Genomic DNA, 15,548 nt, shown 5'->3' on the forward strand with positions numbered 1-15,548 from the left:
GGAAAAAAAGACTAAAATTACTAAATAAATAAAAATAGCACACTAAGATTGAAATTTGATAATATAAATGACTAAAATCGTAAAAAAGCAAAAATAATAACAAAAAAAATCAATTTTCCCTGATATTTACTGTATCAAAAAATAATCTTGAAATACATGAAACTTACATTAAGTTTTTAACTTTAAAATTTTTAACATAAAAGTAACCAAAAAATAAATTTTCCCTAATATCTACTATGCACAAAATTAGCGCTAAATTTGTTTGATTAAATTAAAAGTAATATAATCGCTAATAATATAAAAATGTTTAAGAGAATACGCATGAGCAGTATATACGCATGGGAAAAGGAATCAGTCCAAGTAAATTATTACTTCCAATTTCACATTTGTATATTGCTTCTTGCGAATTCAAATCTCTGAGAATGGCGAACACGAATGACGCGACCGACGCGGCCGCGGAGGGGGCAGAACTGGACCCTAACGACATTGTCGGTAATCCACCGTCCAACGGAAATGACGGCGAAAATCAGCGTCGGAGAACGCCGTTTACGGACCTCAGTCAAGTCGATTCCGATCTTGCCCTCGCTCGCACCCTCCAAGAACAGGTTTTTCTTTTCTTCTGTGTTTTTTTACTGTTAATAATTTGTTTCTGAATATCAAATAATTTTTTCCTTATTTCTTATTTATTTAAGGGTGAGAATTTGTTGCTTCCGACGCTTACTTATTTGGGTAAATCCGGAATTTGCCTCCAGAATGCTTTGTAAAAAGTTTTGAATTTAACTCAATGTGATTGCGGCACGGTTCTATTCTGTTTACTTTATTGTTTTTTTGTTAACAAAGCATCGTTTGTCATTTAGGGTTTCCTGGTTTTATTTGAAATGTATCTGAGCGGTCATAAAGGTTTATCATTGATGCTAATTTGTACCTTTTCTGATCTGTTTTTGGAAAATAGCATAATTTCTGTTTCATGTAACAGGAAAGGGCATATATGATGTTGAGGATTGATGGTGGTGATGTCAGTGATTATGGAAGTTGGGAAACTGGGAGTTTTGGGATTGAAGACAATGATGATATTGACCATGATGATTATGATGATGCCAGTGAAGAGGATAATAATCTTACTGATGTAGAGCTGGATGATGATGCTGAAGATGTGTTTGATATGTATAATCATGATGGAGGAGTAGAAAATGAGAGCCGAAATGCGGAGTTAGATCCTTCTGTTTTTTCTAGTGATGAAGCGTATGCAAGAGCTTTACAAGATGCTGAAGAACGGGCAATGGCAGCTAGACTGTTGGCTCTAGCCGGAATAAATGACAGTCAGTGTATAAATTGGCCATCTTTTGGTTACTTCCTCTTTTATTACCCATCTGTTTCTTTGAGTGAACTTTGGTTGATTTACTCCATTCTAACTACTTAATAGTGATCATTGGGGAAGGTGACGACGACGACGACGACGGTGACGGCGAGGATTATGGTGATAATTCTCAGGTACCCTGATGCACACATGGCTGTGTCATTTACCTTTTCGTTAGCAAAAGTTATTTTACACTTGCTATCAATCTGTCAATCACTATATCGAGGAACCCTTCTAAGCTCAGCTTTATATGGTTTGGATAGCTTAAATCTTTTGACATAAATAAATGTTGTTTCTTCGAATATTGAACTCTGATAGATTTTTTCACAACCATGTCATATATTTTGTAAACTTCTTCTTTCAAGTTACAATAAAAAAAAAACTTTAACACTTCTTGATTCTTATCTTCCCTTGATTTGAGCTAAATGATCCTCATTTCAAGAAGGAGATCAGTAATGCTTGAGTCTGTAATAAGATGACAAGAAACTTATGTTGTGGGAGAGGAGAGGAGAGGAATGTAGAGGTTAATAAGGGGAAAATTCTATTCCTCAAGCTTGGTGTTATTTATTTGTGTGACTGAAAAGATTATTGGAAATCATTGGAAAGTTTTTGTCAGCTCTCTAGGTTCGTTATTTGTAGAATATCTAAAAAGTGATCAGACCATGCCATAAAAGTTGCAATATCTTGTGCCTTCTTTCTGATTTTTTGTCACTTGCATCTCTCAAAGGTCCTCTAGTTTTTATGTGAATATTCTATGTGCAAGTTTTACTGAATATGTCTACTTATCTTTCATCCATTTTGGTATGCAACCTGGCTGCATTTATGTAATTCTGAAATGAAGTTGAAGTTAAACCACAAAAAAGGTGTGTAGCTTAGTTCTTAGTGGTACATTGCCTCTATTGGTTCAAAATTTTAAAGCACGCATTTTATTTTCAGAACACTTGACTTCAAAGATGTGCTTGTTTTGAACTCGCGTTATCTTTGATGTTTTAAAATATGTGTGAACCCCCCCACCCTACAAATTCTATAACTGATTTTCCTGCTCATTATATGGGTCAACAGTTTTATCGTATTTCATCTTCAGTTCCATGTTTTCTTCTTAGGTTTGTTGAAGTAGAAACATGTTCTTACAGCTGCCATGCAGCAGTTTTATTGAGTTAGTCATTGCTTGTGTTTTGTTTTGCTAAGAAGATGGAGAAATGGGAGATGTTGGGATTCTCATGTTACTGAGATTGTTATGCAGTAGAAATTTAAAAATTTAATTCCATAAACACGAAACGCCAGTTGCTTTTAACAAAAACATTTGCATGGAAAAAAAATGAAAAGGGGCATAGGGTAACGGATTATACTCTTTGAGACCAGGATCTTGGAACAAGCTGCAGTAAACGGTAATATCAAACCAGCACTTGTAATTTGGGCATTTTGGGTCTGCTAACCAAGAAAATTTCTACAGGGTACCTTGGTGATGGACAACAAGTTCTAGTTTTTCAAAGAGACTTTAATTACATGCAACAATTCATAAATGAGGTACAAGAACACTAAAAGGAGTCCAAAATAAGAAGTAGAAAAGCCATGTTTAGAATTGTTTTCCATCATATGGAAAATATTCTTGATAATAATTCTCATGAATGAATTGGAGACTGTTTGTATGGTTGCTTTTATTTTCTGAAGGAGACATTTATGATAGGTATCACACCATGTAAGAATATATCGAGTTAGTGATTCCATATAATAAGATGCGTATTATTTTAATGATGTCTGGGATATTTTTAAAATTTTAATCATAGTTTATATTATTAGAATGAAAGATAATAATATAATATTTTGGGAGTATTGAAAAGATAAATTAAGAGTAATGATTCTGTTGGAGGATGTGAAAGCATTGAAAAGATGTTTTGGGGGTAGAGAATAGTGTAATGTTCGGTTTATTATCTGGAAACGGAAAAAAGGGCCAGAAAATGAATTCAAACATTCCCCTAACTTTGTTCTCTCATTATTCTTATTCAGTTGTTTGAATGCTCTATTTCATTTGCAGACCCCTAGTTTGGTCATGAAGAAGGAAAAAGATCTCTTCTTTTATGATAATATTTTGGCCATGGATAACTCCCACACATTTAAAAGACATGTTAAAAAATTGGCCAGAATATTTCTAAAACATCAAGTCGTCATAGATAAAAAATGAAAGTGCTATTTTTTATTTTTATATCCTAAACTTTTTAAGGACAAAAATGCCTTCTTGATACTAGGAAAACTAATTAATGACGATTTTAACTTTTTTTTAGTGTACTTATCCAATTTGGGAATGTGGTGACTTGTCCATTTCATTATCCAACTGCTATCAGTTGAGATTAAATTGGTTGGGAAGAATTGGCTAAATTACCAATTTTCCATCACATTTCCCACTTACCGATAGAGAACTCAAAGGCCTCCTCCCAGATTTTGTTGATCATGAAAGATTGCATGTCCTGCAGTTGCAACCAAATGATCTCCTTTTCACTTGAAATTAGGTTAAACATGGGCGTGAATGCCTTTTTTTTTTGGATACCTTTGCTTTTGCTTTACCTGTATCAACAATTTGTCATGTGCAGTTTGGAACTAGTATACATTTTTTTTCCTTTTTTGTGGGTTGTTTATTTACTTTGTGCACTGACTTGTGATTTTCTCGTTATTCATTTCATTTGCATTGTAGCAACAGTCAACTAAGACTTGTCAATATATTTTGGGGTAGTACTTGACATTGTTGATGATTTTTTAGGATGCATGGGATGAGGTGGATCCAGATGAGCTGTCATATGAGGTAACTGGTTGCAAACTTGGGTTCTGGTTCTTCTCTGAATAGTTTTACTTTAAATTCAAAGTTACTTTATGGTACAGGAGTTACTTGCACTTGGTGAAGTCTTTGGAACAGAAAGTAGGAGGCTTTCTGTTGATACAATTGCATCCTTACCTTCTGTCAATTATAAATCTCAGGGCGACGAAGCAGGAATCAGTGATTCGTAAGTAAATATGTTCCTGCTTTGGTGTAAATTCTTGTTTTCTCCTCCCGACCTTCCAAAAAAACCAAAGAAAACAAATAATAAAAAAATTATTATTTGGTTGTTCGTTGTTGTATGAAGGTGATAAACTGACAACTATATATCCTTTCCCTTAGCTGTGTTATATGTAGGTTGGACTACGAGGATGGTGAAACATTGACTGTTCTTTCTTGCAAACACTCTTACCATACAGAATGTATTAACAATTGGCTAAAAATAAATAAGGTACGAATATTTTCATCGCGCTTGAGTAATTGCAATGGATTGAGAATGGAATACCTAGAGAAATAATGGGTGTATTATGTGTTTGTGTAGGTTTGTCCTGTGTGCAGCACCGAAGTCAGAGGGAGAAGCTAAAGAATGTGGCTATGTTTTGCCTATTGAATGCTATCGTATCGACACCATTTCTGTTTTCATTTTTTGTTTTGCCTAAATGTACAATAGTAGTCACTTATTATATCGGGGCTTTCTTTGCTAATGTATTTTCGCTTAGCAAATATATAGTCCCGAGACATTCCGGAAATATAAGTGTTATTTCTCTGTTAATATATATTTGTGTTGCTGGCAATTGTTATTATTTTTTGATCAGTTGATGAATGGTATATTAATCAAACCATTTACAAATGCACACGGGGATACCCGAGGAGTTGCAGACTTGCAATGTTTACAAAACCAAAAAGTGGGACATGTACATCGTTCAATACAACCAAAAGTAAAGCTAGCTCAAGAAATCTTATCATGTGTGAATAAAAAATGTACGAGGTTCCAAGCTTTGACAATTGAAGAATTACCTCGTTTAAATAATTTCAATGCACGTACTTCTAAGAGTTGTAATTAGAATGTCATTTCAAGCCATTGTAGGTCTTTTTTCCATATGTTGCTACTGAGCGAACGTTGAAAGAACAAGTGATTAATTGATCCAACGTGACTCGCACAAAAGGTGCCAAGTTTGTCCTCCAGGAAAGGCAACAGATCCTTGTTAAGTGCTTAGATTTAGCTCATATATATATACAATAAAATGGATGAATACTTGCAAGTATACATGAATTCCAAATAATAGGCATCCATGCAGTACATGATCGACAATCCATGCAGCAGTAGATGATCGACAGAAAAGATAAACCCGGTCCGAGCTCGAGGGTCAGAGGAGAACTGTCGTTAAGAAATTTATAGTCAGAGTCGAAGAGCAGCAGCAACTCGTCCCTAATGGCTAGAATTTTCTCGATTAGAGGTGAGTCAATTTGGCGGGCGGTCCTTGACCAAGGATCAACCTTGTTCGAACAAAGTTACGGTGTCAAACAGAGTCTTTGAATATATACTTCATAGTTCATTACAGATATATTTCAACCGATAGTGAATATCGTTGAACAAGAATGGTTGATGTATCATCTTCTGTTTTCTTAAATTTGCTTGACAAGTGCAGCAGTTCGTCTCAGTTGAAGCAAATCCAGGCCCTTCTGACATCTTCTGGCCTATCCAACATCCATCCATTTACGGGAAAAATTCTGTCTTTGGCTGCTATTTCTCTCGACATCGACTATGCTCATCGATATTTTCTTCAGCTCTCCAATCCCATGATCTTTCATTACAATGCTCTCATAAGGGCATTTTCAAATAGTAAAACGCCACACAGATCCATTCTCACGTTTGTCCAACTGTTGCTTCATGGTGTTGCCGCCAACCATCTAACCTACCCTTTTCTTGTCAAGGCTTCGGCACGCCTTTCGAACCCTGTACTTGGCGGATGTATTCATGCGCATGCGTCGAGGAATGGCTTTGCGTCAGACTTGTTTGTATCAAATTCTTTGATCCATATGTATGGTACGTGTGGTGAAATAGAAAATGCACAGAAAGTGTTCGGTGAAATGCTGGCTACGAACTTGGTGTCTTGGAACACGATTCTGGATGCGTTTGCCAAGTGTGGGGATGTTGTTTCGATGAGGGAAGTGTTTGACACGATGCCTGAGAGGAATGTGGTGTCGTGGAGTTCTTTGATTGATGGCTATGTCAAGGATGGGAATCACAGGGAGGCCTTGTCGGTTTTCGAGACAATGAGAGCGAATGGAAAACCGAAAGCAAATGAGGTGACTATGGTTAGTGTTTTATGTGCTTGTTCTCACTTGGGTGCACTTCAACAAGGCAGGTCGATGCACCGATACATAGTAGAGAATAAGCTCCCGATAACTCTCGTCTTAAGGACGTCCCTTGTAGATATGTATGCTAAATGTGGTGCAATTGAGGAGGCACTGGTTGTATTTCGTGAGGTTTCAGCAAGATACACGGATGTTTTGCTATGGAATGCGATGATCGGAGGGCTCGCAACGCATGGCTGTGCTGTGGAAGCACTGGACCTTTACAAGGAAATGCGAGAATTGGGAATCAAATCTGATGAGATCACATACTTGTGCCTGCTGAATGCCTGTGCCCATGGAGGATTAGTGAAGGAGGCACGGGAATATCTGGACATCATTGCTAAGAATGGTATGGCGCCGAAGGCTGAGCATTATGCTTGCGTGGTGGATGTTCTAGCTCGTGCTGGTCACGTTGACGAGGCATACTCGTTGGTATCTCAGATGCCAATAGAACCCACAGCTTCAATGTTGGGAGCGTTATTTAACGGTTGCATAAACTATAGAAAATTTGAAGTTGCAGAAGCAGTGGGAAGAAAGCTGATTGAGCTGGAGGGCGATCACGACGGGAGATACATCGGGCTATCTAATGCATACGCGGTTATAAAATGGTGGGATGAAGCAAGAAGAACTAGAGAAGAGATGGAATCAAGAGGAGTGAAGAAGTTTGCTGGATGTAGTTTTGTGGAGGTTCTTGGAAAACTTCACAGGTTCATTGCTCACGATCTGGCGCATTCAAAATTTCAAGAAATCTACTTTATGTTAGGCGTACTTGTGGAACATATGAAATTAAACGAACATCCAGCGAGGCTAGAAATTCATTTTTATTGAATGTGTGGTATAGGTGATGTTGTAAAGAAAAAATGTTGTGTAGAAAAGTTAACTTCCTTATTTATGTAAATCCTAAAATTTTAATCTCTTATTTAAAGTCCTTACAATTATTTTATTTTCATTTCCGTGTTTGGGATCATAGAATGCCTTCCTCCTAGAGTCTAAGATATTCAGGTTTCGGTTAATAATATATATATAAAATTTGAATTAATAATGTGACAACTAATTCCGCTGTAGCAAATCGTCCATTTCTTATAGAAGATTCGGCACAGCTGCTGTGCCCCGGGTTTCGAGCCCCGGCAGCGGATAGTTTTTTCCACATTCTAAAAATAATTTATTATTGTTTTTTCTGATAAGAATCTTTTGAATATTTACTAATATTATTGTTTTTTCTGATAAGAATCTTTTGAATATTTACTAATATATATTTTTAAAACTAAAATATAAAAGCAAAAAACAAGTTTATTGCTCATGACAAAGGGCATTCAAAATTTCAAGAAAATGTACTTGTACAACTTAACAAATCGCACAAAATTAAAATTTTCAAGAAATCTACTTTCAATGGTTCATTTTGTGATAAATGTTTTCGATGTGATTCATGAAAAAATATTATTTTTATGTTAAAATTATTACATTTCATTGCAATTATGGACAACATCAACTCATCTTACGAATATAGATTAATGAAAACGTCTCCAAAAAAAAAAACTTACTTATGAATTGAGGGCACATCCCGATAGGCTAGAAATTCAACTTTGGTAAAGAGAGGTAACAGAAGAAATGTTCAATAGAAAATTAAATTTTTAAAGGATACTTTGTTATCTAATATCTATAAAAACAAATTTACTTTGCTTAGAATCCATGCAATTATTTTATTTTAATGCCTTGGGATGTAAGACGGCTTCCTCCTAGACTCTAAAAAGTAGAAAAAAAAAATGTCACCGAATGTCTAAATCAAAATAATCGTACATTATATAATCCTATTCTCTAAAATAGGGAGCATAATTTTCCAACCGGTTCGGATCCACGCGTGAGAAGCACAAAACAGGGAGAGTCATGAGAGTGTTATCGAATATGAGTTCGAGGATTTTTTTAATTCTCCGCTACAAATCGGAGCTGGTACGAAGCAGGAATGGTGATGTTATCCCCTCTTCGTATCTGTTCCGATAATTAATAAAAGTAAACCATTGATTAATTTAATGAGTATTTGAAACATAGACGTGTTAGAAATTTTTCTAAAAAATCATGTTTCTGCACGTATATAAATATTATAAACAAGTATACGGAAGCTAGATCGAGCGTTACCTCCAGCCATTGAATCATCTTTAAGTATTCTGATTTTTCTCCAATTTGAAGTCTTCTAAACACTCCAATCTCTCTATAGATGGTGTATTATTCTGTATGAGATTGTATGTTTAGGGACCTCAATCGCTGCTATTTATAGGCATCTCATACCATCAACGAGTTTATTGTGGAAGCTTGATTGTCAAAGAAGAGGACCGTGCACGTCTCAATTTTTCAAAAATTTGAGGTTGCATATGCTGTTCGTAAAAAATGGTAGGTTTCTTGGTCGTCGTCAATTCCTACACGCCACGCCTCTTTTCTTATGTATCATATTTCTTACATTCTCTCACTTGACACATATATCTCATTTACCATAGGAGAAAACAAAATATGTGAATCATGGCGACCGGTTCTCTAAAAGCGAGTATGATCTTCCATTTATCACAATGCATTATATCTCTCAAATCTGTATAACTTAATGAATAAACCTAATGTTTATTCGAGGTCCAACTTTATTGATATTTTTCTCAAGATAACTGAATATGTACATAACTGAATATGAGAAATATCATAATTGAATGCGTTTCATTATCAAAACCAAATGTATATAACATAAATTTATTATGGAATCAAATCCATCAGTAATTATCATATGATCCTTTGACATCTGAAATTTGCATTCCTTTAGGTTAAAAGATCATCAATTCAATGCTAACGCGTTCAATGACCACTTTATTAACACGTTCTCCAACGGTTTAAAATACATTTTGTCGATATACTTAATTCGGCCACCGCTTTAGTCACAAAGACCATAACTGAATTGCAGTAATATAATCTTAATGGCTTAGACATAGAGTCCATAATTCTAAGCCCATAATGAAACTCCTTAAAATACACCACACAATAGTGCTTCAATGACGAATTTTGACTCAATAATGGAAGTAGCAAATCACTTTTCAAATTGTCAATTCGTCTCACATAAGCAAGTAAAAATTTAATACCATAAAGGTATCCCAAAACATTTTGCAGCTTTTTAGTGGTCAAATACTTATATTACTCTGATAATAATTAAGCTCCCACTAACCTTCTGGTATTCAAAATGGCCCACAATATTCTCAACAAAACTTAATGAAGAGATAACATTGTAAAACCTGAAATACCACTAATGTGAGACATGTTTCAATCCATATTGTTTTCTTAATCTTGAAATATTAAATATTCATCATTACTAGAGAAGAATTCTTTATGTCGTTCGATGTTGCCTAATGAGACTTTATTTGTTTTGAAGACTCGTCTAAAAATGAATGGCAATTGAACCAACTTTCAGACTTCATTACTTTCTATTGAATTCTTTTATCATTCAATATTTTTATGGGCATTAAGAACTACAAGATCATGACCAACAATTTGTGAAATTTATATGATTGGTTTCACAATACATTTTTTAAATTTGAGGATGTTGTGAATAGCAATCAATACATATAACTTGTGTGGATGAATGAGCATCATAATGATCAATATTCTGAATTTGATCGCTCCCACTAATCAATTCATTCTTAAGAAATTTTGAATCTCTTGATTCCACAACCTCATGATTTGTGATGAACATGTATCTGTCATAATACTTTGTACCCTATATCATCTCATATTAATGTGCTCATTAAGACTGTATGAAGAATAATTTTCAATTTCACACCTTAAAATTATAAACTTCAATTTTAGAAATTAATATCAGAGTAATAGCAATATACTGCAAAATTAATGAATATATGCTCATGTTATGAATCAATAAACCATATGTCATGTTTTACCCATGTAAATCATGATCTACATATGAATCATTAACATAAAAATTGTCTGTGGACTGGATTTTTAATTCAATTAGATTCATACAATTTAATGATATAACTATTGAATTATATTCAATTCTTAATCCATGTGGATAAATTAAGAAAATAATTCAATATTGTATCCTAATTAATTATATTTAACATAACGAAATTTCTTGTGGGATAAATTTCAATGTTCAAATATAATTAATTATAATTTATATCCCTTATAACCAAATGTGATCCTGATAATTTATGTATAATTTTAATTCAATCAAAGATGCTGTGGCTACTCTTCAATTAATTAAAATCATACGAATCACTAGGATATTAAATTCTTATGCATAAAATATTTATTCTTCATAATTATTCATCTCAAAGTATTATCAAAATGATGAATAATTTTATGTAATTTATGTATGTTATAACTAAATGCGATTAAAAAATTAATGTATAATTTTAATTCAATTAAAGATGCTATAGATATTCTTTAATAAATTAAAATTACACGAATCACTAAGACATTAAATCACAAATTTTTTAAATATTTATGCTCTTAATAAATATCTTTCATGTGATCCTCAGCCCATTTAATGTATAATTTTGCATAATTATGGTGCTGTAGTTAAACTTTAATTATTTAAAATTAGACGGTTCACTAGACATAAATTTTGATTTTATAAATGTCCTTATGTGATCCTTAATCGACTTAATGTATAATTAAGGGTACTGTGGCTAACCTTAATTATTTAAAATTATACGGATCACTGGACAATTCTATTTATTTATTTATTTTTATACTTAATAAATGCCTTTAATGTGATCCAAATCTGACTTAATGTATAATTTCTCATAATTAAGGATGCTATGGCTAAACCTTAATTATTTAAAATTATACGGATCACTAGACAAAATTTTTGGCTTTACTTAAATCTTTATATAATAATATTTAGTAACACAATCAACACTTTCCAAGAGTGCTCCCAGGAAAGATAGGTAGTGCTAAATACCTAACTCCTAGTCAAAGCAACATTTCTCAGGGAGACCAGTGGCAAGTCAAGGCAGTTTAAACCGATCTATGAAGAACTTCCTCAGATCATGTTTTCTTACGTCACCTTATAATTATTATTCAACTTAATTATCCACATTTATGTGAATCTTTATAAGCCAAAATTTTTCATTAAATAACTTTATATTCACATTTTTACTTAATATGAACAAATACGTTCTCCATCAGTTTTTCTCTTCAATCAGAGTAATGATAAAGCGAGGATCACATTTACGTGAAAATGTGGGCTCCTCATCAGTTTTTCTCTTTTATCAGAGTAGTGAAAATGTGAGGATTATTTGTTCATTCGTGAATATCTGAAATATTTTATTTTATAATATTATATTCAAATCGTACTTGATATGTTCATTTCAAATTATAAACAACTTAATATAATTAATATGAACATTAATGTGAATATTGATGTACCAATTATTTTTCAATATTATATGCACTTTAAATTTCAAGAATAAATGCAAACATAATATTAAATTTGCATGTACATATCAAACACTTATCCATAATATTTGACATTATATCTAACATGAAAAAATAATTTCTAAACATGTATTAGAAATTACGTCAAACTTGAATTATTTTAATGTGTACAAATTATTTAACCAAATGCTATATGTATACCGAATTATACATATAACTTAATAACACATTAATAATTATTTATTTATTTAATTTTTATTATTTTTATTTTTATTTTAATAATAATAATAATAATAATAATAATAATAATAATAATAATAAAACATTACCGACACTTTTGATACCAAATAATTGTAAAATTGGTGAGTCCCGCATTAATTAATTGTGGGTCTCGCATTGATTAATTTAATTTTTTTAAAAAAATTTAAATTGAAAAATTACGACATGTATTTCAAAGCAGTAAAACATAATCTCAAATCAGATAATCAGGTAACCATGTATTTCAAAGCAGTAAAAACATAATCTCAAATCAGATAATCAGGTAACCATGTATTTTTTTAATACCAACTCAAATCAGATAATCAGGTAACCATGTATTTCAAAGCAGTAAAACATAATCTCATGCTAGCATACACAATGTCAATCAACATTAAAATAATTCTCATGCTAGCAATCACCTGCAAGGAAGAAAACTCAATCTACCCCGCTCATTCTCTTCTATCTCAATCTAAAGGATCCATCGCTCTGATACCACCTGTTGTGGGGACCCGGACGCTAATCATCTTCTTAATCATCTTTGGGGTTTAATTATCAATTAAGATAAACAGTGTCTAAAAATTTTTCTTTTTAAAATGTAAGTGCGGAACGTAATGGAATTTAACTAATATACATCTCAGTATAAAAGTACAATAAAGTACAATAATTATTCAAACTAGTCTAAGGTTCAATTACTAAATTTCAAGTATTAAACCAAGTCTACATCCAAGTCCGTGATCACCACTCTAATCTCGATCTCTCATCATCTTCTTGACCCTGATCCTGCCCCACCTGTTGTCATGCACACATACAAAACAAGACAACAGCCGGATAACTCCGGTGAGATATAAATATCCCAGTATAAACAATGTATACATGCAATCATATAAAACATATATAAAAGCATAAACAAACATCAAAACATGTATCTAGTCTGACTACATGAATCAATGACTTGTTATCTAATCTTATCTTATTTCTAATCTAGGGATCCCGATCTAATTAGACTTTGGTATGCTGTATCGAATGTCTACAATAGACGTCGATCTACATCTAAGCTCATCGATACACCGTAAGTCTATAGTCTTAGCAGTTCTGACAAATACTTAGACTTGGGCATGCTATATCGAATGTCTACAATAGAAGTCGATCTACATCTAAGCTCATCGATATACCACAAGTCTAGGGTCTTAGCAGTTCTGTCCAAGACTCGGCGGTTCTGTCCTAGCTAGGCTGATCTGTCCTAGACTCAAATTCTGGCTTTGCTATTATTCAATAGGCTAAACATATCAATCTGATAATCTGCAAATATCAATGCAATAAAATAAAGTATGTGATTTTGGGAAACTCAAGTCAAACCTAACTCGAGTTATGCAATCCCAAATCAACATTTATTTATACCTTTGTCTTCCCGGTCTGACGAAGACGAAGTCTTGTATTCTGATCTGTCCATACCCAATCTGGCAATGACAATCGTATAATTACAATATCAGTATATAACTCAATTCAAAACCTGTTCTGATCAATACTCAAATCAGTAGATATATCTGATCCATATCTGAACAAGGTACAATCTAATTCATATCAATGATATCATGATACAATCGAAATCATTACTGAATCTGATCAATTTAAATCAACTGATGTTTCGACGGTATAATGATACAGTCTCGATAACCCCGTCAATCTCAACATCACAGAGATACTACCAGAATTCATAATCAGTACCAATACAATTCCTAATCTCTATATCGGTACACTTAAGATCAGTAATAACTCAATTATGATATCAAATCTCAATCAATTCAACTTTGAAAATCATAACAATTCCATAATCAATCTGTTTCTTAATCTGACTTCGATTCTATGATGTCTAATATGTCAAGAACACCATATTTGAATCATATTCGATTCTGACAACATCATAATTTCAAGACATGACAAAACGTAACAAAACTTACGTCCAGTTGTAGCCTGCGTCGATAGGAACACAGTACCGAAGTCGGATTCACAATCGGACGGACGGATCGAAATATAAAGGCGTAAGGATTTCCGTAGCTTTCTCGTTTCCTTTCTTTTCTTATCTCTGATGCATAGTATATATATATACATATACGTTGCATGTGAAGAAACGTGTCTCATTTCCATGAACTTCAGTCGGCGCTCAGGCGGTCACAATATACCGCTCGGGCGCCGAACATACTGTCCGGTCCTTATCTTGCTAACCACTGGCGCTCGAGCGGTTATAAACTACCGCTCGGGCGCCACATGTTCTGTTACTGAACACTGGCGCTCGGGCGGTCATTTTCTACCGCTCGGGCGTCGGACGTTCTGTCCAAAATCTTGGCTCACAATGCAACGACGCCCGGCTTCTTCGTTCAAGTTCGTATAACCTCAATCATGTCAATTAATCACTTCTGATTTCAGTAATTAAATCTCGGACCTTACATTTCTCCCCCTCTTAGATCTGAGTTCGTCCTCGAACTCGCAAGTAATCAATTCAGATATATCAGAAGAAATGTATACAGAGTTTAAATAATAAACTCATCTCAATGAAACTGTTCTGAAATCTCAATCTCATATCAAATTCTATTGCTAAAAATAGCTCTGATAAAGTCAATCTCGCAATACTGGCTATACAACATCCGTATATACCGAACCACAGCTCATAGCAATTCATTACCATCAGCTGCTATCAAATCCGTTTATTCCATTCAAGGATATATTAAATCTTCAGCCTCGAATACCAATCGTCACCATTCGACGTTGGCATATTATGTCTGTCTGGTCTGAGCTATCTTCATTCTTTTCTGAATTAGCTATCTCTTCTTGGTCATATTTCTGACCGTATCAGATCCTATCTCAGGTATCTCCGAGATATTATTCTTGTACCAAAGGCATCTGCAGTACTCACTGTACAATATGTCGTCTGTAGCTATCCCAATACTCATCTGATGTTTTTCATTGTACCCGAAGGCACAAAGTGACAATGCTTCGTTTTTACTAGTGCTAACATTCAGCACTACGGCTCTATAAATAACTTTCCAGATCTGGATAGTATAGAAAAGAGTTTGTGGTATATTCTGCTGCAAGTACAAAATCAAGCGAAATCACAATCTAATATATTCTATTTCAACATTCTGTTCAATCTGTTCATTTCTATGACATCGATCTTTGTCATCCAGTCCTGTTTGTACGTCATCTTGTACAACTAATAGAAATAGATTGAACCATCTGTCAATCTTAATCATATCATATCACAATCTGGAAAGTATTACAGTGATCTCATTACGAAATTCATCGAAATATACTTCCCGTGTCTAGTCAGAATATACAAATTCT

General features: G+C 33.7%; 2 protein-coding genes across 3 annotated transcripts; both read left to right on the plus strand.

Annotated features, from left to right (window-relative positions):
- The first annotated feature begins 326 nt into the window (after positions 1 to 326).
- On the plus strand, positions 327 to 4,973 carry LOC142539396 (E3 ubiquitin ligase BIG BROTHER-related-like). Of its 2 annotated transcripts, none has more exons than XM_075644829.1 (7): positions 327 to 605; positions 977 to 1,325; positions 1,424 to 1,491; positions 4,113 to 4,154; positions 4,232 to 4,353; positions 4,509 to 4,617; positions 4,708 to 4,973. In XM_075644829.1, the coding sequence occupies exons 1-7, from the start codon at positions 339 to 341 to the stop codon at positions 4,747 to 4,749; spliced, it is 999 nt and encodes a 332-aa protein (XP_075500944.1). In that variant the 5' UTR covers positions 327 to 338; the 3' UTR covers positions 4,750 to 4,973. The 2 variants fall into 2 exon arrangements, with proteins under 2 accessions (XP_075500944.1, XP_075500945.1); XM_075644830.1 differs by having other exon boundaries at positions 977 to 1,319; positions 4,708 to 4,972.
- A 508-nt stretch (positions 4,974 to 5,481) lies between these two features.
- On the plus strand, positions 5,482 to 7,431 carry LOC142539397 (pentatricopeptide repeat-containing protein At5g08305-like). Its single transcript, XM_075644831.1, has one exon. The coding sequence runs from the start codon at positions 5,766 to 5,768 to the stop codon at positions 7,350 to 7,352; it is 1,587 nt and encodes a 528-aa protein (XP_075500946.1). The 5' UTR covers positions 5,482 to 5,765; the 3' UTR covers positions 7,353 to 7,431.
- The last annotated feature ends 8,117 nt before the right edge of the window (positions 7,432 to 15,548 follow it).

This window comes from Primulina tabacum, chromosome 3 (genome assembly GCF_025594145.1).
Source record: "Primulina tabacum isolate GXHZ01 chromosome 3, ASM2559414v2, whole genome shotgun sequence".
NCBI classification, from domain to species: Eukaryota; Viridiplantae; Streptophyta; class Magnoliopsida; order Lamiales; family Gesneriaceae; genus Primulina; species Primulina tabacum.